The sequence below is a fragment of the Rhincodon typus genome, chromosome 17 (assembly GCF_021869965.1).
Source record: "Rhincodon typus isolate 14 chromosome 17, sRhiTyp1.1, whole genome shotgun sequence".
NCBI classification, from domain to species: Eukaryota; Metazoa; Chordata; class Chondrichthyes; order Orectolobiformes; family Rhincodontidae; genus Rhincodon; species Rhincodon typus.
This window is the reverse complement of record NC_063348.1, coordinates 18,585,604-18,609,889: the sequence shown is the minus strand read 5'-3', so window position 1 is coordinate 18,609,889 and position 24,286 is coordinate 18,585,604. Positions and strand designations below refer to the sequence as shown.

Here is a 24,286-nt window from a genome sequence, read left to right as displayed (position 1 = left end):
GTATATGATGTATATGATTCCTCATTAAATTAAAATACAAAAAGAATAAAAGCATGATTAATTAAGTATAAATTTGGTCCCTTAACTTACTTTGGGTCTTTGCAAACTCTCCCTCTAACTACCTACTGTCATGTTGCTAAGAAGGCTCAGAACTGTTTTCTTTCACAGATGTACAATCTCCCCTATCTCAGACTCTATCCTCTTCATCTCCTGAAACCCGCAAAGATCATCAAATCAATTACAGCCACCCCTGTCTGTCAGTTTCACCTCACCACACCATCAGCAGCAGAGGGAGCATGTGCTGGGAATGAAACACTTACTCATTTCAGGTACCCAGTGTCATTACTGAGTGAAGCCCAATTGTTTCTCATTCTATCCTATCCAAACAATGCATCTAGGTCTCAGTTTCACCCTCCTACATCAATGTGACATTCTCCCATTTTCCATGACAGCCATCTCAACTTCTCTCTCTGTGATTACAGTTTGGTGCCAATTAGTCCTGACTGGAAGCTATTTTGCACTGCAGCTCATACCCATGCTGAACTGAATCAAAACTGTACAAACTACATTGAACCTAACTAACTTGCTACAAAGCCATTGCTGTACTTGACTGAACAGTTGTTTCTTTCCCTGCAACATATACTGTCTGCTCTAATGCACACCATTGTAAAGTATATCAGAAATAGCCAAGCACGCATGATATCAGTGTATATATAACTCACAGTCTGGGTTGTTGCTGGTAACATCCATTTGCTCAGTGCTTCTTTGTCTTCTTGCGGGCAACCTGGGCAGTTTATTTTGTGTACTGGCATAACGAGAAGGAAACTTTGATTTGCCGTGGATGTTGGTGATCTGTGGTGTGGGGCTGTAACTGTTTGAACTTGATCCGGAGGTGCTAACCCCATCTCTGGGAGATGTCTGCCTGCTGCTGTAGCCACTCCTATTCTCGTTTATTGAAGATTTGGCTTTGATATTGCTGGTAAAGGATAAGCCAGTTTGATCTGGAATCACCAAGAATATTTTTTAAAAAGAACACCAGTGTTTTCATTTTCTTTCAATTGTGCAACACATAAAAGAAAAGAATGTGCTATTCCTGAGGAGGGAAAGGTATCTACACTTACCAGCAGTGGAATGGTTAGTGCTGGTTGATGAAGGGGTCAATGGGTTGGTAGTCACTGGCAGGATGCTACTAGCAGGTGGATATGTAGAGTTAACAGGGCAGCACAGTACTTCACACGGAAGGGTGTAGCAGAGATTAAGTGGTCGAGGGGTGTGGGACACAGGAGAAGCAGGAGAAGGTATATCAACTGCAAAAAGAAAGAAAATACTTGCAACATAAAAAAGTGAGGCAAGTTTATCAACAATTAAAACGCTATTCATGTAATTCCAATAGGCAGAAATAAAACATTACACACTAGAGTGCTTCAGGAAAAATAATTGTAAGCTCAAATCCATTTCAATTCAAACAAAGTAAACAAAAATGATTCACATCCTCCTCTTACAGTACAGCCTGTGTAGGTTAAGTGTCAGCTCTTGAACCTCTTGAGAAAAGGTAATTGTGCCATCCATCTGTACATGTATGTCTCAGTGTCAGCTCCTGTATCTATATCTGTACTCCTACAAGGCTTTAATGTACTTGAATTCAGTGCACATATAATAGTGAATATATACTTCATCTGCCGGTTTCCTACATCATCTTGATCACTCTTCTACCAACAAGCAGAAAATCGGGACACAGATTTATTGTAGGTGAACAACTGCATGGGTTGGCTGTTACAGGAAATGGAATAAACTGTCAGTAGGGTTTGGTATTTTCATACATGTTTCACTCTAATGGTTGAGACAGTTCAAGGAAATGAATCCCAGAATCATTTCTTTTTGTTTCTCTCTCTCCAGCTTCAATTTCTCTTTTCTTTTCAGTGCAGAGAAGTGACTGGTGTGCAATGGTCATCCGATAATGGTCATCTGGCCTTGCAGCTCTCAGTAATTTCCATCTCATCCACACCATTTATGTCCCTTTAGTTTCCCTTAATCTTTCAGCACCAAGGAGAGTCTTACAAGGACTGTTTCTGCTCAGGTGAATGGAAGAAAGAGGAGAGAGACATAGTGGGGAGCCAAAAACAGTGGTTTCACATTGATCTAGAAGATGCGGTTTGTCAACTATTTTCTGACTTGCAGCCTGATGCAGCGAATTGCTATTGTGGAAGGAAGCAATGGGATGGTGGAGCTGGATGTCAATATCACATATCTGGAACCGGATTGGTGCCGATGGGTAATGTTAAAGTCACAGAGTGGTTTGTTCCACTTTGCAATCCTGGTGCTGTCAAAAGTGCAGCAGCCAGACTGAAAAATAAGCACATGGCTTTGGAAAAGATTAGTTATTTTCTGGCTCAAAACCCACCTCCTTCATCTATCCATTAGCTCCTGCCCTCCTGTGACCCCTTTACTCCTGCCACTTTGTATATCCCTTGCCCTCTGACTATCCCAGCACCATCTTCTCCCTCTTCCTTTGCTTTTGCATGCATTTTCCTTATCCCAGCTTTGTTCAACTCAAGAATAAGCAGTAAGAAGAAGAAGCCCAGTCGCCCTTAAGCCTCTTGGTCTCCTATTGTGGTTTATTCTCTTCCAATGTTCTTTTCTCTCATTTTTCTCAACTCCATTTTGTCTCACATCCTACCCTCCGTGTGGTCACTCCTACCCTACTACATTATCACCCTCAGAAATAGTAGGAACTGCCGACGCTGGAGAATCTGAGATAACAAGGTGTAGAGCTGGATAAACACAGCAGGCTAGGCAGCATCAGAGGAGCAGGAAAGCTGATGTTTCGGGTCTGGACCCTTCCTCAGATCCTTCATTATCACCCTATCTCTTTTCAACCAATGAAGCATGAGCAAATGCCTGTTCCTTAACAGCAAGCAAAGAATTTATCTTGGAAGTGCTTACCGCATTATAAACCAAATGCTTTCAAAATATAATTTGCTTTACACTTAAGAAAGCAGTGAAGAGACACAGCCAAGATTGGAACAAGCATTAGGTTTGGGGACAGGTGGAATAAAATCAGGTGGGAAAGCACGGATGGGAAATGAACGGAAGAATTGAGTGAGAGAGGGAGAAGCAGAGAGGCCAGAGCCAAAGCTTTTTGGGTGGAGTAGGCAACAGAGACATGAGAAACTGATGTGAGACTCAACCAAGGATCTAGAGGATAACTGCTGCCTGAAAACAGATGTGCCCCAGATAAATCTTTAATTAAACAATACCAATGGGATCAAATCTTTAATTAGCGCTGATGTCAATCTGTGTATTTTACAACAACAATTTGAATTTACATGGCACCTTTAACACAATAAAATGTGCTTCACAAGAAGAGAGATTTGTCACTGAGCTACACAAGGTGATTTTAGGGCAGACGGTCAAAAGCTTTGATCAAAGAATAGGTTTTAAGGATGGTCTTAAAGGACGGCAAAAAGAGAAGTTAAGAAATGGCGAAGTTTAAGTCGGAAGGATCAGAGTTTATCGATAGGCAACTGAAAGTACGCCACTGATGGCAGAGTGAGTAAATTCAAGATGCTCAAGAGACTGGAATTAGATGAGCAGAGATATCTGGGAGGGTCATGGATATGGAAAAGTCTACAGACTTAGGGAAGAGTAAGAACATGGAGTAACTTAAAAGCAAGGAGGAGAAATTTCAAATCAAGAATTTCTCGACCAGGAGCCATTACAGGCCAGTGAGCACAAGGGCTGATGGGTGAACTGCACTTAGTGTTCACGAGGACATGGACAGAAGAGATTTCAATGACCTTAGGTTTATAGAGGTAGAATGTGTGAATATAATACAAGGTAAGGTATGATTTATATATTTTTTAATATCGTATATTTTAGAGTTTAGATTTTGAACTAGTGACATGTGGGTTTTTGTTTGTGTTTCTTAAGGGGTTTAATGATTAACTCATCAGTATTTCTGGAGGCTTTCATTAATACCAACCTGAGAGAGAGAGATTCATGAAGTGTATTGGGAATTTGTTTGCATTGGGAGAGTTTTACAAGCAGACAGAGTAAACATTGAAGAGCATTAGCTTGCTTTCAGTTAGAAGATTATCAGACTCTGAAGACTGGGAATTAAAAGCAACTGTCAACTCAAGCCTATAGATATGATAGAGAAGGGAATTCTCTCTGGTTCAGTACTGTAACAGGATGCTGTTGGGATATGTGGAATATTGCACTGTTATACATGTTTTGAACTCTTTGAAATTGTGCTATTGTAAATAGCTTAGTTTATTCTATTATATTTTCATTTCTTCTGAGAAATAAACTTCTGTTTTATTGTTAAAATCAGATCTGCAGCATTATTGTGCTTGTGATTCAGTAAAAGAGCACATTGTTTTAAAAAAAAACAAATTATGATCTATCAAGCCTGAATTCAGTTTGAGATCTGACTTGTCTAACAATAAAATTAGCTGGGATAATAATAATGGCTGGGGCTATATTGGAATAATCAGGTTTTGAGGTAACAACGGCATTTATGATGGTTTCAACAGCATACAAGCTGAAACTGAGGCCAAGTCAGGAAATGTTACTGAGCTTGAAACAGGCAGTCCTGGTGATGGTGTGAATATGTGGCTGGACGCTCATTTTAGAGTTAAATATGACATCAACAAACAGTTAACAATGTGTTTTTGTTGTCTAATTATTAGTAACAGTTTATACTACAGATAGGGTGGGTGATCTTGCATTTGGTGGTTTAGTAGGTAAGTTTAATGGCAAACAAATTAAGTGATTGTGTTTAAAATCATTTCTAGAAATTAAAGCTATGCACAAATGGCTTCAGTTTAAAATTACTTTATAGCTTTTTTCAGCATGAGGTGTGCATGATTACAGCAGAAAATCATCATCACCTTGGTGTAACTACCACATGTATGGTGTGGCAAGTCTAATATACTCAGTGTGTGCAGTACAGCTGAGAGTTTAAAAGTGTTCCAGGTAGCCAATAGCTAATATTCTGCATGCAAACTTAGATCAGGAAGCACGATCCACAGACTGGGAAACTGTAGGCATAATTTTCCATGTGATTATTTTACTATGGCATCCCATTGTCCAGTCCCAATTTCAGCCTCCATCAGTAAAAGCTGATGAGAATAACGTACCTGGCAGCTGGTGAGCTGCAACTGTGCCCTGTGCACTAAGAGGCGTTGTCGGCCAGTGACTTTCTTTCGAGGTTGTATATGGATAGACATTAGCAGATGGTCTGCATATCAAAAAGAAACAATCATACAACATGCACAATAATTGTGGATGGTTAGGTAATTTCGTGAATTCATTTATAGCAGAATCTCAACAATTATAACTGAAAAATTCCCAGCCAGCTGGGAGCCAAGATTTTCCTGGATTGCTTTCTTCCCTCACTTCCATTTCTCCTGTTGATGAAGTGATACCTGAAGCCCATAATTCCAATTCAGATCTGTAAGAAGGTCACTTTAAAATATCGGAGAGACATTATCCTTAAGGGCAGAGGCAGTATGCTGATTCTGAGATAAGTGAGATGGCACCAGGTGAGACAGTTTGGCACTAAATAAAAACCAAAAGAACTATGGATGCTGTAAATCAGGAGCAAAAACAGAAGTTGCTGGAAAAGCTCAGCAAGTCTAGCAGCATTTGTGAAGGAGAAAATTAGAGTTAACGTTTCGGGTCCGGTGACCCTTCCTCAGACAGTTTTGTCATGTATTTAAGACAAATTCTGAAGCGGAAGTCTCCCTACAGATGGCTTTGACTTGCTTTCTTTGGGTAGAACTGAAAGAATCACTTGCAATTAGGTACTTCAGAGATAAAGTTGAAATTTGGTGACTTACGTAAAAATAGCACAAGTCATCCTGCACACAGTAAGATGTAACATGATTCAAGGGGAAAATCAGCAATAAAGCCAGTTTTGATGCTTTTTGTTACTGAGCACATGTCTAGGACACCAGATGAATTCATAGAAAATGTAATCCCTACAGTGTGGAAACAGGCCCTTCAGCCCAACAAGTCCTCACCAACCCTCAGAGCATCCCACCCTGACCCATCCCCCTATAACCCACCTAACCTACACATTCCTGAATACTATGGGCAATTTAGCATAGCCAATCCACCTAACCTGCACATCTTTGGACTGTGGGAGGAAACCCACGCAGACACGGGGAGAATGTGCAAACTCCACACAGACAGTCGCCCGAGGATGGAATCGAACACAGATTCCTGGCGCTGTGAGGCAGCAGTGCTAACCACTGAGCCATTGTGCTTCCTAGCACCTCAGTTACAGTATCCTTCAATATCTACTGAAATCCACAGAGCTTGAAGTTTAATATAGCCAAAGCATTGCCATCCTTCAGTAGTGAGCTCAAGTGTCAGTTCAAATTACATGCCTAAGTCAAGGAACAGAACCTGAGTTGGAGAAGTCACATTTTCACAAATATCACATGCAGTGTGACCACCAACCTCAATCTCCAGCCCATTTTCTGTTAAATGATAATATATTCAGCGAGGCCCTCAAATCTGTTAAATCTCTTCCATGGTGATGAATATATAAAACAGAGATAAAGACAGGTCTAGAAAAGGAAAGGAAAAGGTAGATTCTAAGCAGGTACATACTTATGATAAACAATGGAAAGTTTGGAGGCAATGCAACCTTTTCAGTCCAAATAGTTATTCAATGAAATAATTGCTGATCTATATCTCACTCCATTATCCACCTTGACTCCATCTAGCAGAAGTCTACCAATTCCAGATTTAAAATCACTAAATGAGCTACCATCTACTGCTTTTCGTAGAAGAGATTCACATAAAAAGCTCTCCTTTGCCTGAAAAAGCATTTCCTTCCTTCCTTCCTGAATGACATTGTTGTAATGATATGATTTCAAGGTCATGTCCCCTTGTCCTAACTCCCCCAACTGCAGATACCTTTTTGTCCACCTGATTCTGTCGCTTTTCAAAATCAGAATAATCTCAATCGAATCACCTCTTAACCTACTCCATTCCAGAAATACAAACCTATTTATTGTCATCTTCCTTCATAATCTAATCCTTGGAGCTCTAGCAACATTCTGATATATCTGTACAGGATTTCTTCCAAGTCTAACATAGCTTTCTGAGGGTGTGGTGCTTGGAACTGGATGCGGCAATCAAGATGCAGTCTAACCAGGGCTTTATAGAGCTAAAACAAAGTTTCCTAAATGGTTATATTCCATCCATCTTAGAAACAGAACCCTAGTTCTGAAAATAGATTCATACCAAACTCAGAACATTAATTCTGTTTATTTCTCAACAGATGCTGCCGGACCTGCTGAGATTTTCAGCATTCCCAGTGTTTGTTTCAGATTTTCAGCATCCACAGTATTTTACCTTTATACAGACTGCAGTCATGTTGCCGACCAATGGTAGATGCATAGATAGGTACACATGAATGTTTGAGAGAGGAAGAGAGAGGGGGGAAGAGATGGAGTAGAGGAAGAACGTTGGGGAGGAGAGGGGCTGTGATGGGGGGTGAACAGAGTGAGGGAGGAGGAAGAGAGACGGGGGGAGAGAAAAAGAGACACAGAGAGACAGGCAAACAGGCAAAGACAGAGGCACAAACAGGAAGAAGAAGAGTTAATGCATATCTAAAATAACGTGGAGTTCCAGGGGAGTGATTTTGCTTTACTCTAGTCAGAGACTTGGAGTTAGGGACAAGTCAAGTACGAGAGACAAGGGAATACAATAAGACAAGGGTGGTAGTGGACTGCACATCAATTCATCATTACAGTGCTGTCTGGATGTTTGTTTCAATAGTCAAGTCTATTGATATTCTCACTGCAGGTTTGTACCAGCTTCCTGATCAATTAACACAGTTACTGTGAGTCTGATTTGGTAACAATGAGAGTTTAGTTTAACTAATTTTTGCATTCATACACATTAGAGAACTGGATCTAGAAGATCATCAAGCTCTAAAACTGATAGGATAAAAAGATTTCAATACAAGCGTAACAACTTTAAATCAGAATCCCTACAGTCTGGAAGCAGGCCCTTCGGCCCATTGAGACCACACTGACCCTCCAAAGAGCATCCCACCCAGATCCAACTCCCTACCCTATCCCTTTAAACCTGCACTTCCCATGGCTAATCCAACAAGCCTGCATGTCCCTGGACATTATGGACAATTTAGCATAGTCAATCCACCTAACTGGCACATCTCTGGATTTTTGAGTTGATCACAACTTCAGTGAATCTCTTGAAGCACATCATGAATCTATAAAGGGCAAAATTCAGCTTGGTCTCTCTGGAGCTTCCCATCCCCCTCATGTGTCTCCTGCCTAGAGAGTCTGGAGATTTCTCACTGCTCTGGAGACTCAAAGTTCCATTCACTCACCGATTAGCTTCTGTCCCGTCATCATTGCGCAAGTTCAGTACATAGAGGGTTGACATGGATATTACACTGATGAGGAAAAAAAAACACAAATTTACTTCAAAGACTAGAGATTGAAGTTCATTGATCCTGTCACTGGAGGTCTTTAACATATCTCAGAAAAAAACCTCTATTACAGCTTTTAGAAAATGGTGATGAAAGTTACATTGTTTTAGAGGGGGCTAACTTCTCTCAATAGTTGAAGACAAGCTGAAGCTCTGATAATAACAAGGTGTAGAGCTGGATGAACATAGCAGGCCAAGCAGTATCAGAGGAGCAGAAGGCTGACGTTTCGGACCTAGACCCTTCTTCAGAAATGGGGGAGGGGAAGGGGGTTCTGAAATAAATTGGGAGAGAGGGGGAGGCGGATAGAAGATGGATAGAGGAGAAGGTAGATGGAGAGGAGACAGACAGGTCAAAGAGGCGGGGTTGGAGCCAGTAGAGGTAAGTGTAGGTGGGGAGGTAGGGAGGGGATAGGTCAGTCCAGGGAGGATGGACAGGTCAAGGGGGCGCCCAATGGAATAAATGTGGACTTCACAAGCTTCAAAATCTCCCCTCCCCCACCGCATCCCAAAACCAGCCCAGCTTGTCCCCGCCTCCCTAACCTGTCCTTCCTCCCACCTATCCCCTCCTCCCACCTCAAACCCCACCCCCATCTCCTACCTACTAACCTCATCCTGCCCCCTTGACCTGTCCGTTCTCCCTGGACTGACCTATCCACCCCCCCCAACTCCCCACCTACACTCACCTCTACTGGCTCCATCCCCGCCTCTTTGACCGGTCTGTCTCCTCTCCACCTATCTTCTCCTCTATCCGCCTCCCCTGCTCTCCCTATTTATTTCAGAACCCCCTTCCCCTCCCCCATTTCTGAAGAAGGGTCTAGGCCCGAAACGTCAGCCTTCCTGCTCCTCTGATGCTGCTCGGCCTGCTGTGTTCATCCAGCTCTGCACCTTGTTATCTCAGATTCTCCAGCATCTGCAGTTCCTGCTATCTCTGTAAGCTGAAGCTCTATTGAGTGTCACAGCAAGTTTTTGACTTCACTTCTGGAATGGACTCTCAAGTTTAACTCACACTGATGAAACAGAAAGGTGGGACCAAGTAGAAATGTTCATAAACAACTGAACAGTGCTCATTATACTTTGCAACTCCTCAGATTCTGAAGCAACAATGGAACTGGGCAATCTTCAGGCTTGGACTGAAGTGCCAAACAACATGTGTGACACACACAACTGTCAGGCAATGATGGTGTCCAACAGCAGAGAATAAAACCAAAACCCTTGACATTACAATTGCTGAATCCTCAACTATTATCATTCTAGGAGTTTACCATCGACCAGAAATTTAACTGCACCAGCATTATAGGCTCTGCCTACAAAATCAGGTTAGAGGTTGGGAATTCTGCAGTGAATACTTCACCTTCTGACTCCCTAAAACCTACCCAACATATACAAGACGCAAGTCAGCCGTTATAGGAATACTCATCACTTGCCTGGATAGGTGCAGTTTCAACTGTACTCCAGAAGCTCAACTGCATCCAGAACAAAATAACTCAGCAGTCTATCCAGTACTTTAGACATTCATTTCCTCCAACTCTAGTAACTGGTGGCTGCAGTGTCTACTGTATATGAAATGTACTACAGAAACTCATCAAATAGCAGTTTTCAAATCCACAATGTGTACCATCAGGAAAAACAAGGGCAGCAGTCACATGGGTGCATCATAATCTGCAAGCCACACCCCATCACCCTTGTCTTGGAAATGCATTACCAGTCCTTCACTGTCACTAGGAATTCCATTCCCAATATCACTGTGGGTGTACCTACACCACTAGACTGCTAATGCCAAGAATGCTACTCACTGCAACATCAGAAATCATATGACGCCAGAGTATAGTCCAACGTGTTTATTTGAAAACACAAACTTTCAGACCCTCACTCCTTTTTCAGGTGTTAGTGAGAGAGGTAGCATCAGACACAGAATTTATACGTAAAAGATCAAAGGGTCACACCACTGATGAGGATGTATTAAACAAACCTAAGATGCTGTTAAATCCTTAATCAGTTAGAAGGTTTTAATTGATTAATATGTATATGTAAATTCCCAAATTCCTTTCAAATCCTGAGAGAACTAAAGGTTTTATCTGTATAAAGAAGAGGTGACATTTTAGGTCAGACAATGCATGTTAGGTATGAGACCTTGTTTAGAATCTGTTCGTGTTTTGGTTTGGAGTCAGACTGGATTTGTTTCTAAAGCAGGAATTTATAAAACACCACATTCACTGACTGTCTATAAATTGTGTGCTTTTTGAACAAACTAGAATGTATCTGCAAATACAAATTCACCCCACAGATTCACGTGTGTGTGTGTGTGTGTGTGTATGGGTGGGAGAGAGACAGTCTGTGTGTGTGTGTGTGTGTGTATGGGTGGGAGAGAGACAGTCTGTGTGTGTGTGTGTGTGTATGGGTGGGAGAGAGACAGACAGACAGTCTGTGTGTGTGTGTGTATGTGTGTGTGTGTGAGTGTGAGAGAGAGAGAGAGAGAGAGAGAGAGTGACAGTGTGTGTGTGTGAGAAAGACAGAGAGTGTACATGTGTGAGACAGAGTCTATAGTGTGCTGGAGTCACCTGCAGTGCGACATGAACCCAAGATCGCAGTTGAGGCCGTCCTCATGGGTACTGTACTTAGCTACCAGCCTCTGCTTGGCAAATCAGCACTGTCGTGTATCCTGAAGACCGCATGGTAGGACATTTACCCGAAGATCCAAGGCTGAATAACCTTGACTGTTGAAGTGTTCCCCCACTGGGAGGGAACATTCCTGTCTGGCAATTGTTGCACAGTGTCCATTCATCCGTTGTTGTAGTGTCTGTATGGTTTCGCCAATATATCATGCCTCGGGGCATCCTTGCCTGCAGCGTATGAGATGGAAAATGTTGGCCGAGTCACATGAGCATCTGCCGTGCATGTGGTGGGTGGTGTTCCCACGTGTGATGGTAGTGTCCATGTTGAAGATCTTAAATGCCTTGCAGAGGTCGCCGTGGCAGGCTTGTGCAGTGTTGTAGTCGATGTTGCCCTGAAGGCTGGGTAGTTTGCTGCAAACAATAGTCTGATTAAGGTTTGGCGGTTGTTTTAAGAATTGGAGGCATAGGGAAGATCTTGGCAAGGTGCTCATCATCATTGATAATGTATTGAAGGATACCGAGAATATTATGTAGTTTCGCCGCTCCCGGGAAGTACTGGACGGCAAAGGGTACACTGTCAGACGTGTCTGTCTTCTGAGGAGGTCATTATAGTTTTTCACTGTGGCATGTCAGAACTGGCGATCGATGAGTTGAGCATCATATCCTATTCCTTTGAGGGTGTCCTTCAACACCTTCAGGTGTCCATCACGTTCCTCTTCATCCGAACAGATCCTGTGTATGCGCAGGGCTTGTTCGTAGGGGATGGCTGTTTTAATATGTTTAGGGTGGAAGCCAGAGAAGTGCAGCACCATGAGGTTATCCATGGGCTTGCGGTGGTGTGTCCCTGATGGAAATGTGTGTGTCCAAGAATGAGACTGATTCTAAGGAGCAGTCCATGGTAAGTCTGATGGTGGGATGAAACTTGTTGATATTGCTATGTCGTTGTTTCAGTGATTCCTCACCATGAGTCCAAGGGAAGAAAATGTCATCAATGTATCTGGTGTATAGCAATGGTCAGAGGTTCTGTGCAGCAAAAGTCTTGCTTGAACCTGTGCATGAAAATGTTGGCATATTGGGATGCAAATTTGGTCCCCATGGCTGTTCCATGTGTCTGGGTGAAGAACTGGTCGTCAAAGGTAAAGACATTGTGGTCGAGGATGAAGCAGATGAGTTGTAGGATGGCATCTGGAAATTGGCAGTTGTTGGTATTGAGTACTGAGGATGTTGCGGCGATGCCGTTGTCGTGGGGCATGCTGGTGTAGAGTACCAAAACGTTTATTGGGAATGTTCCTGGTTTGACTGGTCCATGGGTGCAGAGTTTCTGTAAGAAGTCTGTAGTGTTGCGACAGAAGCTGGGGGTTCCTTGTACAATGGGTTTCAAGATGCCCTTGACATAGCCAGAGAAGTTCTCATACCAGGGTCCTGTTACCTGATATGATGGAGCATCCAGGTGTGTTTACTTTGTGTTGTGTTGGCACACAATTTATAGACAGTCAATGGATATGGTGTTTTATAAATTCCCACTTTAGAAACAAAACCAGTCTGACTCCAAACCAAATCACAAACAGCTTCTAAACAAGGCCTCACACTGTCTCCATTGTCTGACCTAAAAGGTCACCTCTTCTTCACACTGATAAAACCTTTAGTTCTCTCAGGACTGTGACTTGAAAGGAATTCAGGGATTTACATACACATATTAATCAATTAAAACCTTCTAACTGATTAAGAATTTAACAGCATCTTAGGTTTGTTTAGTACATCTTCATCAGTGGTGTGACCCTTTGATCTCTTACTTAAAAATTTTGAGTATGATGCTACCTCTCTCACTAACACCTGAAGAAGGAGCGAGGCTCCGAAAACTTGTGTTTTCAAATATATCTGTTGGCCTACACCCTGGTTTCTGACCTTGTCCACTCCAGTCCGACACCAGCACCTCATCATCATGGCTCATTACAACATTCTCAAGGGCAATTAGGGATGGACAATAAACGCAAGTCTTGCTAGTGTTTCCCATGTCCGTAGAAAAAATAAAGTGAAAGTCAGGATTGAGATATGGAATCCTGTGTGACAGTGAGGTTAGTGGTATTGATGTGGTGATATGAGATCCTGTGGGATGAGATGGGGCTTGGAAGATTGAGATGGTTATGTGGGATCTTGTAGGATATGGAGCTGGTGGTGTGATATTCCCTGGGATATTGAGATTTTGAAGCGGGGCCCTCTCTAAATTTTTATGATGTCGAAATTGGCCATTTGGCTCTCTGAGCAGTTTGAATTAGTAGCAATCTCCTGCTGCCTTATCCCAGTTACCCTGCATATTGAATAATGATATAAATAGAAACAATGCCCTCACTATCCAATGCTTCAGTTGAACCTGCCTCCCCACATTTCCAGGCAGTGCATTTCAAACACTAACACCTCATTGAGTGAATAAGTAATTTCTCTACTTGCATTTGCTTCTTTTACAAAAGACTTTAAAACTGTGTCCTCTGGTCTTCAATCCATTTATGAGCAGAAACAGTTTCTCCCTATCTACCCTCTCTCGACCTCTCATGAATTTGAAAACCTTCTTTCAAAATCTCCTCTTAGCTTTTGCTTCTCCAAGGAAAACAGTCTCAACATCTCCAATCTTTCTTCATAACTGAAATGCTGTATCCTGGAACCATTCTCAAACTTTGTCTGGAGTCTCTCTGGTGCATTCACTTCCTTCCTATAGTGTGGTAACCAAAACTGCACACAATACTCCAGCTGAGGTCCAACCAGTGTCTTACAGAAGTTCATTACAACCTTTGTGGTCTTATACTGCTTGCAATCCTCTCCAACCTTTCCCCATCCATTCCAGGTATTAGTCCAGGAAACTCTCCCTGAACAGGGCAGTTCAGAGTCAACTGTGGATCTGAATGCACATGTAGGCCAGGCCAGGTAAAGGCAGCAGATTTCCTTCTTGTAAGGGCATTAGTGAATTGGATGGGTTTTATTTTTTGTGGAATTCCAATTTCAACATCTGACCTGGTGGGATTTGAGCTTATATCTTCAGAATATTAGAACCTGGGATTTTGGGTTACTAGTCCAGTGACATTACCACTATCCTCTGCTCCTGCTTTATTAACAGCACTGCCATCTTTAATGACTTGTGCATACACCCAGATCCTTTGACCCCTCTAACCTTTCCCGCAGCCATACGCAAGGACCCACTGAATGGTTGCGTGGCTGTACATCTTAGATGGAGCATTTCCCAAATCTCTGTTCCCTCACACCTTTTAGAATAGTATGTTTTGTTTTGTGTTGTGTTCCTATGTTCTTTGTGCCAAAATGTATCACCTCATAATTCACTGCATAGAACTTCATCTGTTACCCATCAGTCCATTCCACCCATGTGTCAGTCCTTTTGAAATTCTCTACTGTCCTCCTCATAGTTTACAATTCTCCCAGTTTTTGATCCCATGTGATATCAGGATTGAGGTGTAGGATCCTGTGGCATACTGGAATGGGGAGGTGAAATCCGGTGTAATATCAGAGCTGGGATGTGGGCTGTCAAGCTTGGACTATGAGATGCTATAGGCTATTAGGTGATAATGATCAAATTAGGAGGTGTGTGAAGTAGAGAAGGTCTATGTACAATAATTGCAACATTTGTACAGTTTTGGAGCACTGTCTTCTAGTGAACCAAAAGTGGACGGTATATACACATTTGAGTGTTTGTCGAGGCTCCTCTATGATCCTGACTACCACAGGATAATTTAACAGGACAGGCCTTAGGCAAATACTTGGATCTGAACATTGCAAGAACCAAGTTACGTTTGGATAGCCTTAATCCTTACCTGAAAGCCATGACTATAACGAGAGCTATGATAGTGCCCTGAAGGAACCTGTGGCTGAGGCAACCATGGTCTGCTGGATTGGACTGAGCCTGGGGACGGAGACACACAAGGGTTACCTTTGGAAGACTGTCGATGTTATAGATACATCTAAATTATAATTACAGGTAACTTGAAAAGCCTGGTCCAAATTATGACTGTGTCGGTCAAGCACAAAAGATTCAGCAACTTGAAACATAATCCCAAATACCATTAGCCTTTACAAAATCTTAAAAAAAGAGTTAGTTTTGTTCTCTTAGACACCAGACACTCTCCATGCTTCATGTGTAAGTATGTGCACTGAGAATCAACACACTATTTTATGATTACATGTTTTCAATTGTTCAATTCATGTGAAGTGGAGGTGTACAGCATCACAGGATATTAACTCCTGGCAACTCTTTTTCAGCACCAGGAACCTGAGGACTACTTTTCATCACATGAATTACTGGTGACATGTAATGCAGCTGAAACCAAGCAGACATGTGGAGTTTGCATGTTCTCCCCATGTCTGTGTGGGTTTCCTCCGGGTGCTCCAGTTTCCTCCCACAGTCCAAAAATGTGCAGCTTAGGTAGATTGATCATGCTAAATTACCCATGATGGGTAGGGATGTGTAGGTTAGGTGGATTAGCCATGGGAAATGCAGGGTTACAGGGATATAGGAGGGGTCTGGGTGGGATCCTCTTCAGAGGGTCGGTGTGGTCTCGTTGGGCCGAATGGCCTGTTTCCACACTGTATGAATTCTATGGTTCTAAATTCAAAACATCAAGAAGCTGGGACCATGCTGCCCTGTATAGTCACACACAATAGTGCATTCACTCATTAAATCAAAATGAAGAGGGGCTGGGGGGGAGGTGCAGGGTATTAAATGGGAAAAGGAATCAATCATTATTAGAGGAACTTGTTGTCAATTCAGTTTAAAACACCAGAAATTCTGTTCATCATCCACAATTCATACTTCTTCTGGTTTATTTGAGTTTAATTTTCATTTGTAATAGGATTCATTTAGCCTCAGAACTGATTTTCAATGAAAAATAATTTCTAGAGCTGTTAGAACTAAACAGAAAATGATTAAGATATACTTGGTATACATATGATATACCTAGATATAGAGGTATTGATAAAAGTGGATTGGCAGAGGTGCAAAGAAAAAATTGGCAAGCAAAACAGCATACCTTTTAAAAAGTTATTTTGAAGATCGGCATCAGTGACAAAACCAGCAATTATTACCCATTTGTTACCCTGCTTAATACAATTAAGCAGCTTAAGTGGTACGTTACTGGGCTGGATGGATATTCTTCCTTAAAGGACATCAGTAAAGCAATTGAATTTTTAATGACAATCTGACGGTTTTCATTCTGACTTTTAATTTTTAAAATGATTTTAAATTCTCATGCTGCTATGCTGGGATTTCCCGATAGGGAAATACTAAAACATAGAGTGATTGAGGGAGAGTTGAAGTCAAACAGGCAGAAAAAAGTAACTTCTTACCCTACTTTTAAATCCTTACCTTATTGCCAACCTTTGGATGTCTTTTCTTATGTGGTCCACTTCCCGCTCGACTAAAATGACTGCCAGTTTGGCTGAAAATAAACAGAAGTGTTTGCTGAATGCAATTACAGAGGTGTATTCTTTTGTAATGAACACCCTGGGGTCGATGGTCTAATAGCTGATGCCCACTGTGCCAAAGTGCATCAGTGCCAGCCAGCACTGTGCCCTCTAAAGTTGTTGGAGGCCTAAGGCCATTTCTACATACCTAGCTACAGCCAGTTGGATGGAAGGCAAGGTCTGTTGACACCCATGACATTGCAAGGGCACCATTTCAGACCCGCTACGTCATTAAGTAAAATTTATGTAGGGGAACCTTTTGCAAAAGCTGCACCATGCAGAGAAAAAGTGTGATTTTGAAACAGGGTTCAGTGGCGAGGAATAAGGCTATGGGATCGGGGTTAGCAGGACAGGAGGTTGCGGGGGACAGGGGTGGGGGCACGGGGAGGCTCCCACCTCAGCCATGCTCCCTCCCACTCTCCCATCACCCCCTCTCCTCTCTGCTACTGTGTCCCCAACTGTCCCCTCTCCCACGCCTCCATCTCTCCATTCCCCAGCTCCCATTCCCCGAACCTGTTTAAATGTACATGCTCGAATGTAAGTGCCACATAGCACGTCTGTACTGGGGAGGGAGATGCAGCCTTTATCGACAGGTCCCAGCTGCCGATTATGTCACTGATGTCTAAGATCCAATCTACAGCATCCTTTATGCACAGCCACAGGATACAGCACAGACATGTTCTATTGTGCAATCAGGATAGTATTGACAACAGCAAAAGCAACAGAAATGTCAAGGATACTCTACACCAGAGCGGTAAAAACATGTTAAACACTGAATGTGCTTGTACCAAACACCTGTCTAGGTTATTTTAACAAAAGAACATAAGTGTTCCCATTAAACAATGAAGAACAAAATACAATGCATGTGAAATAATCGTTCATATAACACAGTTATTCTTACACTTATGTCTCTCATATGAGGCAGACTGTAGAACACCATAAGGCCATAAGGAATAGGAACAGGAGTAGGCCATTCAGTCCCTGGACCCTACTGTGCCATTCAATAGGATCATGGATAATCTAACTTTCCTCACATCCACTCTTCTGCCCTTTCCCAGATAAGACCATGATCCCCACAGACACTGCACCATATACTATGTTACTTTTCAGAGGATTACAAAGCAGTGTCCCTTTTAGCTTTCCTACTGGCAGATTCTGGTTAGTATGCCTGCCTCTCAAATCAGTGTTTCACTCTCCTTTGATTGACATCTCAGGCTGGAGACAGAAAGAAGTGTGGGACTAGGGGTAAGCATCTTCCTGCAATGGAAATATGGTCCTCCTCACTGGAATGGGATGTATCTATTGGATATTGGATTGTTAATTAGTTAATTCTAATTATAGATTATAACAGGAAGTGATGTACTAGCACAGGAAATGATGTACCATCACAGTCCAGTCTTGTGGAAGATGCAAGTTCCAGCTGCAAGATGTATTTCGATAAAATTTCTGTTTCACATACCACTGCAGACTCATTAAGTCACTAGCCTAACAATATGAAGAGTATTGTATGGTGTCAGTAGGTGACAGTAGTGGTGAAGAAGTCTATACAATTGCTTGATACACTTGAGAAGGTCACAACTTTCAGCTAAGCAGAAGCACAGCCAAAATGGTGTCAGAGGTTTGCCAGATATTGATCCCATGGGGGTCTCAGTGAAGGTGAGCAGTGAGCAGTTGAGTCGATTGTTATATATGATGGGTAGCTGTGTCAATGATATCCTCATCACACAAGGAGAATCCCATGTACAATGAAGAATCAAAGCATTTGCTACGTACTTCCATTTGAGAAAGGATATCATTGTTGAGTGGGTTATATCACTAATGTCAAAGGGAAAGTGTTGATGTAATTCCCTTCACCTGCATAGATTTGCAGAAGACTGAAAGGTGATCTGTTCAGAGACAGAATAATCAGGAGTGTTAGATGATACCTTGTCAGCTTGCATTCAGTACAGACACAATCTAATGTTTGCACAGGCAATCCAAGTAAGCAGTCAAGCTGAGTTCAGAAAACGGAATCAAACTGTGTTTGAGTTGCCAGAGGGTACCCCAACTCAAAAGCAGCTGACTCAGTAGAGATACAAAAATACAAAAGGAAAACTGTAAAATAAAAATCTCAGGAAAGACGGAGGACATCCAGTGTCAGGCCAAGCTAACTGTAATTAGTGTGGCAGGAAAAAACACAGACTTGAAAGCTATCCTGCCAGGAGGCCAACTGCCACTCATGTGGAATGATGGGCCACTTCCAGTGCTGTTGCAAGAGGTCTGTTCAGAAGACACACAATCAGAGAATGTGATCCATGGTACTAATGTACCTCTCACTGGAGAGAGCTGGGAGCCATGCAGAAACTATAACAAGTGCTAATATCCTCAGAGACGGAAACAAGATGCACTTTAAGTTAGACACAGGTGCAGCAACTTTGGTTCTTTCTGATGCTTTTGTTCCTCCAAGGTCACTCGTTTTCCAGTAAATAGCAGATAAACCCCAGCGCATATTAAACTGTTGGTTTCATTTCCAATCCAGAGAATGTCCAAATAGTTCAAATCTCCTGGTTTCCCCCAAATATGCCATAAATATCAATATGTGTTCCCAACAGTATGGTTGGAGGGAAGGTCTCCCTCTAAGGTCTTGGAAGAACTGAAGGGAACCCTCCAATGTTAAGGAAAAGAAAACTTAGAAACATTGGGCAGAATCTTATTGGGATTTGAATGACATAGTGTATGATGAGATAGTGGCAGAATTAAGTGATAAGCATCTCGATGTCTGGAGCAACTCGTACCACCTTTTATACTTTTCACAACTGGCATGGTGACATTCTCAATAGGCAGTGCTGAGGTCCCAACAGACGGAGATTATCACCTTTTGAACGGTCCAACTTGCGTCGTTGATATTTAGCCTCCTATCCTACCAAATGCACCAAACAAGCTGGATCTTGGGAAAAGTCCACATGGAGATCAGAGTGAGCACCCGGTGGATTCAGCTCCAAGCACCCTCCGTGTTGGACACGAGGCACCAATATCCAAGGGCATGCTTCATGGGCACTGGCCACAAATACCCCACATCCATGGTCATTGACATCCAACATGATCTAGCCTCTAATAAGTCTAATGACACATCTCTGGTCCACTTACAACCCTGGGCCAGGCTGCCATGCATTTGTGTCATAGCTTCTACTGCTAGGGAAAGGCAAAGTCCCATGTCTGCACAAACCCATGCAGCAGGGTCTCCAGTGGGGCACTGATTTTCCATGTTTTGCCATGTCGTGAGCAAATATCAGGAATGCTGCTGGGCAGCTCCAGACTGATGGTGCTTGTCTGGGTGCACAACAGACTATTAAAGATGGCAAGGGATGATGTTGAGTTTTGATGTTGACTGTAGGTGGCTCAGTGGTTAGCACTGCTACCTCACAGTGCCAGGGACCTGGGTTCAATTCCACCCTCAGGCGACTGTCTAAGTGGAGTTTGCACATTCGCCCCGTGTCTGTGTGCGTTTCCTCTGAGTGTTCTGGTTTCCTCCCACAGTTCAAAGATGTGCAGGTTAGGTGGAGTGGCCATGCTAATATGCCTATAGTGTCCAGGGATGTATAGGTTAGGTGGATTAGCCATGGGAAATGCAGGGTTACTGGGATAGGGGGTAGGAGGGTAGGTCTGGGTGGATTGGTCTTCAAAGGGTTGGTGTGGACTCAATGGGCCGAATGGCCTGCTTCCACACTGTAAGGATGCAATGTTTCTATGAATTTGGGATATCCACTGCATGGCGACTTGTTCCAGAAAGTGGGTGGCGAGATGGGATGGAAATTGGATTTGAGGGACAGCAGAAGGGAGTGATTTGCCTCATGGCAAAAAGCTCTCCAAAGAACTCAATGCAACGCAGGTGGAGCCAAACAAAGAAACAGAATGTGATTCAGAACCAGAATTGCTCGCCCTGATTTGCACTTGTTTGCAGAGCAGAGGAATGGAAAGTTGGGAAGATTAGCCCAAAAATTCAGAGTTGAATTGACAACTTTTCACCAAACTAGGGAAAACTGAATACAGCACACCATGTAATTCCAGGTTCAGAAATACAGCCAGTGGGCCTGTTTACACTGAGACAAGTTCCTCATCTGCTCCTGCCATGGGGAAATATGCAAGTTAATTCAATGTTGAAGCAAGGGATTATTTCACCTATGAAAAACCAACAAGCTGGTATTCAGGAAAGGCAACTGCAATGAGTCTTTGTTGTTCAAAACCTTTGTTACAACATTTGGAAGGCTTTGTTTCCGTAGATTACCCTTTGGCAAACAACACCCCTACCCCCCCCAAACCTAACCCAGCACCAGAAATCTTTCAGGTATAACATCAAGCATCCTACATCACATGAACAGGACTTGACATGAGAGTACAAGCTGTTCTGCAATGCAAACGGGAAACGGAGCTTGCGCTCAACAACAAAGGTGAATTCTCACAGCTGACCATCAAGTTTCTTCAGCATCCCATGTCAGAGTTGATCCACAGAAGACAAGAGCAATTAAGGAGCTGGCAGTCTCTCAGCATGTGACTGACTTTCAGACAGTCGAGGTTATGGTCAACTAAATCAGAAAATCCTTGGCCAATCTCATTGATTTCAATGAGATTACACGTTACAAAAACACAATACATGACATTGAAAGGAAACGTTACAGAGGTCCTTTGAGAAAATCAAAGCGATGGTGATACTACCAGATACTTTAGCTTGACTGTGATCCAAGGCAGCCATTATCGTGGCTGCATATACACTTTCTACATACTGAGGGCTGTAACTTTCAGACAGATAGATGGCAAGTGCAGACCAGTTCTTGTGCATCCTGTTCACTGACAGAGACTGACTCGAAGTATGCAGTGAGCTCCATGGGATTATGAGATTATTTTCTTGGTCTTCACTTCATGATCGAGGCAAACCACGAGCCCTTAGTCACCACTTCCAGTATCTTCCAATATCTCTACGAGTGCAACAATTCTGACTGAGGATGATGAGGTTTGTTGCAGAGGTAGAATATATTCAGGGAATGCAGCCCTTATTGAAAATGTAGAAACTTTTACATTGACAACAAGCACAACTCCACCAGCAAGAGTTCAGCGACTGAATGCAGAGATGCACAGAAATCTGACAAAGAATAAGCGCAAGCTGTTGAATACTGTTTGAAAGGAAAAGTGAGCATACCATACAACTCCCTTCTCAGGCAGAACTACAAGAAGAGGCACCTTTGGCTGGCTTTGCTGAAGTAGGTCTATTACAATCCAGGCATAAAGTATGTATGTTTAAAAATAGATTTCACGGTCCCCTCTTCAGACTGTGAAAAAACACAGGAGCTGCCACCAAATAAACAACTAGGTCCCCTCCACCAGGAATGCTCTGTGTGCCTGGACCTCACACACATCATGTTCTCAGTGTTTAAACCACAAGACGCAGAGACCATGATGTGTGAATAATTATAATACATGAGCATCTGGGCCGACTGTCAAGGAGCCTGACAGGGTGAAATTAGAGGAGCAGATTGCATCCAGTCACAGAATGTATCATCTTTGAATGGGGATGCATAACCTGGCTGTTAAATTACAAAAGAGTACTCCAGTTCCTAGAAATAATTGGCAGAACTATTTTTCAGCTCTGTCTATATTTCTGCCTCTTATAATCACATCCCTGAAGATCTGCTCTCCTTCCGTTAACCGTTTAACTCCTACCTTAAAACACTCCACCTAGTCTCCTTCAGTTGGACAACTTTTGAAACCCAAGTTTTATGCTGCCTGATCACTTCTCCCCAGAGTTTTCCCACTTTCTCACTCAGTCTTCCCAAGTTTGGTAGTTTCTTGCATAATCTCCGTCTTTTATGAAGGTTTCTCAGCTCAAAAGCTCTGACCCTGGTCATTGCTCGTGTGTGGTGATTGTAGCCAGTACTTGAAAAGTTTCACACTGTTTGTGTATTTTGTATCTTCGCACACACCTTTTATCTTTGGACATAGTGAGGGAGTGTTGGAAGGATAAGGAGGCTGTTGCTCCACCTCATATTTGTTCCTTAAATGGTCAGTAAGTCCAACCAGAGCTTCTTGCTCAGAGGCAGGGGCACTATGTACGGACTCTTGCAAAAGACCTGCTACTCTCACAATGATGGCATTAACTTGTTAGTATGTTACTATTGAGAAAACAGTAAACTGAATGATATTGTGTTGAGGTCAGTAGGTAACGTACTCCTTTGTCCCTGACCTTGCAGTGCTCTGACTGCATTCCTGTACCTGAGAGTTCCTCCGCTGACTGTGGACTTCATACTATCCAGTCGCTTCAGTTTGGCCAGTTTCCGGCTCCACGTCTCTAACTCATTGATTCGTGTCTCGAGGTTATCAGTCAGCTTGCAAAGCTCCTTGACAGCCCCCACATTCTCCATGAAAATCCGTTCCTGCATGGAACAAGGAGGACGACCAGAAGAAAGTTAAAACCATCAAGTATTACACTGTAACAATTATAATGGTATTGCAAAGTTAAATTCACATGAGGAGAAGGATCAAACTTGCTCTTGCCAACATATTATTTCTCCTTTTTTAAATTTATTTCTGCAATGCTGAACTTTTTATTTCTTTATTTTTTAATTTCTTTTTCCTAAGAACCTGGATTGGAGGATCTGTACCTAGGTACCTTTGTACATAAGATGGTGTCATAAGTGGCAACTTGGAAAGTTTCTACTGTACTCATCTGAGTATGTGACAATCACATTAATTCACTTCAATTCAATTCAAATTCTGTCCTGATCTATTTTACCTCAAGGAAGTATTCTGTGCACAATCACTTCTAAAGGTAAGTTAAGTAACCTCAATGCCTTTACGATTCAGGTCCATTTAGCCTTGTTTCACAAATGAACATTCCACACTGTTACTGATTCCATGGACCATCAGTACTTAGATATTTTTACATTAGTGTAAATGCTAAAACAATTAATTGATCTCCTGTGGTTTATGGATGAAAACAAAGATGCTTTGTCATGTTTGTAACTGAGTCTGCATGTGTTTTTTTCAGCGCTTCACTGCAGTTATAATTAGCTAAAACTTGGTAGCATTGGAAATGGTGCTTACTGGGAATAGAAAGAATAGTGGGTTGTGAGTTATTTTTGACCCTGCCAGCAGGGGGGGCCACTTTACCTTATTAACAACCAGGAAGTTCTCGATGGTCTCTCCATTGGCACACACCACATCCCCAGTCTCCTTCACTGCCTCAGGTAGAATTTCCTTCACTTCTTGTGCGATAACACCTGAAGAGGAAATTGCATCGTGTATTAACTCACAAACATTAGGACGGGGGGAAAAGAATGATGCCAAAATTCAAATCAGTATTGGTATCAATATCTCACATGGAAGGACTGAGTTACATTGGGAATTGTGCTGGTACTTGCTAAACAGTTTCACTCCAGTTACACCCTCACCCACAATCGCAGATTTCTAGCAGCAAAGAAGGCGGCTATTCAGCCCATCTTTTCTACACGGGCTCTCTGACTGAGCAATGTACCTTGTGCCATTCTCCCGGTGTTGGTCCGGTCAGGTACAGGGCTGCTGTGTTCCATCACATTATCTGCTTCCCCTACTTCCCCCAATCACCCCCCAACCTTCCTGCTGGTATAAATAACATGATAAGGTTCTGGATGCTTAAGACAGATATGGACTAGAAACCAAGACAACAAGGTGCAGGGCTGGATGAACACAGCAGGCCAAGCAGCATCTGCTCCTATGATGCTGCTTGG

At 42.6% G+C, this 24,286-nt stretch overlaps 1 protein-coding gene across 3 annotated transcripts in view; it reads right to left on the bottom strand.

The window, feature by feature from the left end:
- Positions 1-24,286, bottom strand: part of myrf (myelin regulatory factor) — a 236,290-nt gene that overhangs the window by 14,009 nt on the left and 197,995 nt on the right. For all 3 annotated transcript variants that reach the window (XM_048607104.1, XM_048607106.1, XM_048607105.1), the window contains 8 exons: positions 23,691-23,800; positions 22,794-22,954; positions 16,453-16,525; positions 14,906-14,994; positions 8,375-8,440; positions 5,142-5,242; positions 1,122-1,307; positions 723-1,001 (listed from right to left, as the gene is read on the bottom strand). In XM_048607104.1, the coding sequence (XP_048463061.1) occupies positions 723-1,001; positions 1,122-1,307; positions 5,142-5,242; positions 8,375-8,440; positions 14,906-14,994; positions 16,453-16,525; positions 22,794-22,954; positions 23,691-23,800 (1,065 nt within the window). The remainder of the gene's footprint in view (positions 1-722; positions 1,002-1,121; positions 1,308-5,141; positions 5,243-8,374; positions 8,441-14,905; positions 14,995-16,452; positions 16,526-22,793; positions 22,955-23,690; positions 23,801-24,286) is intronic.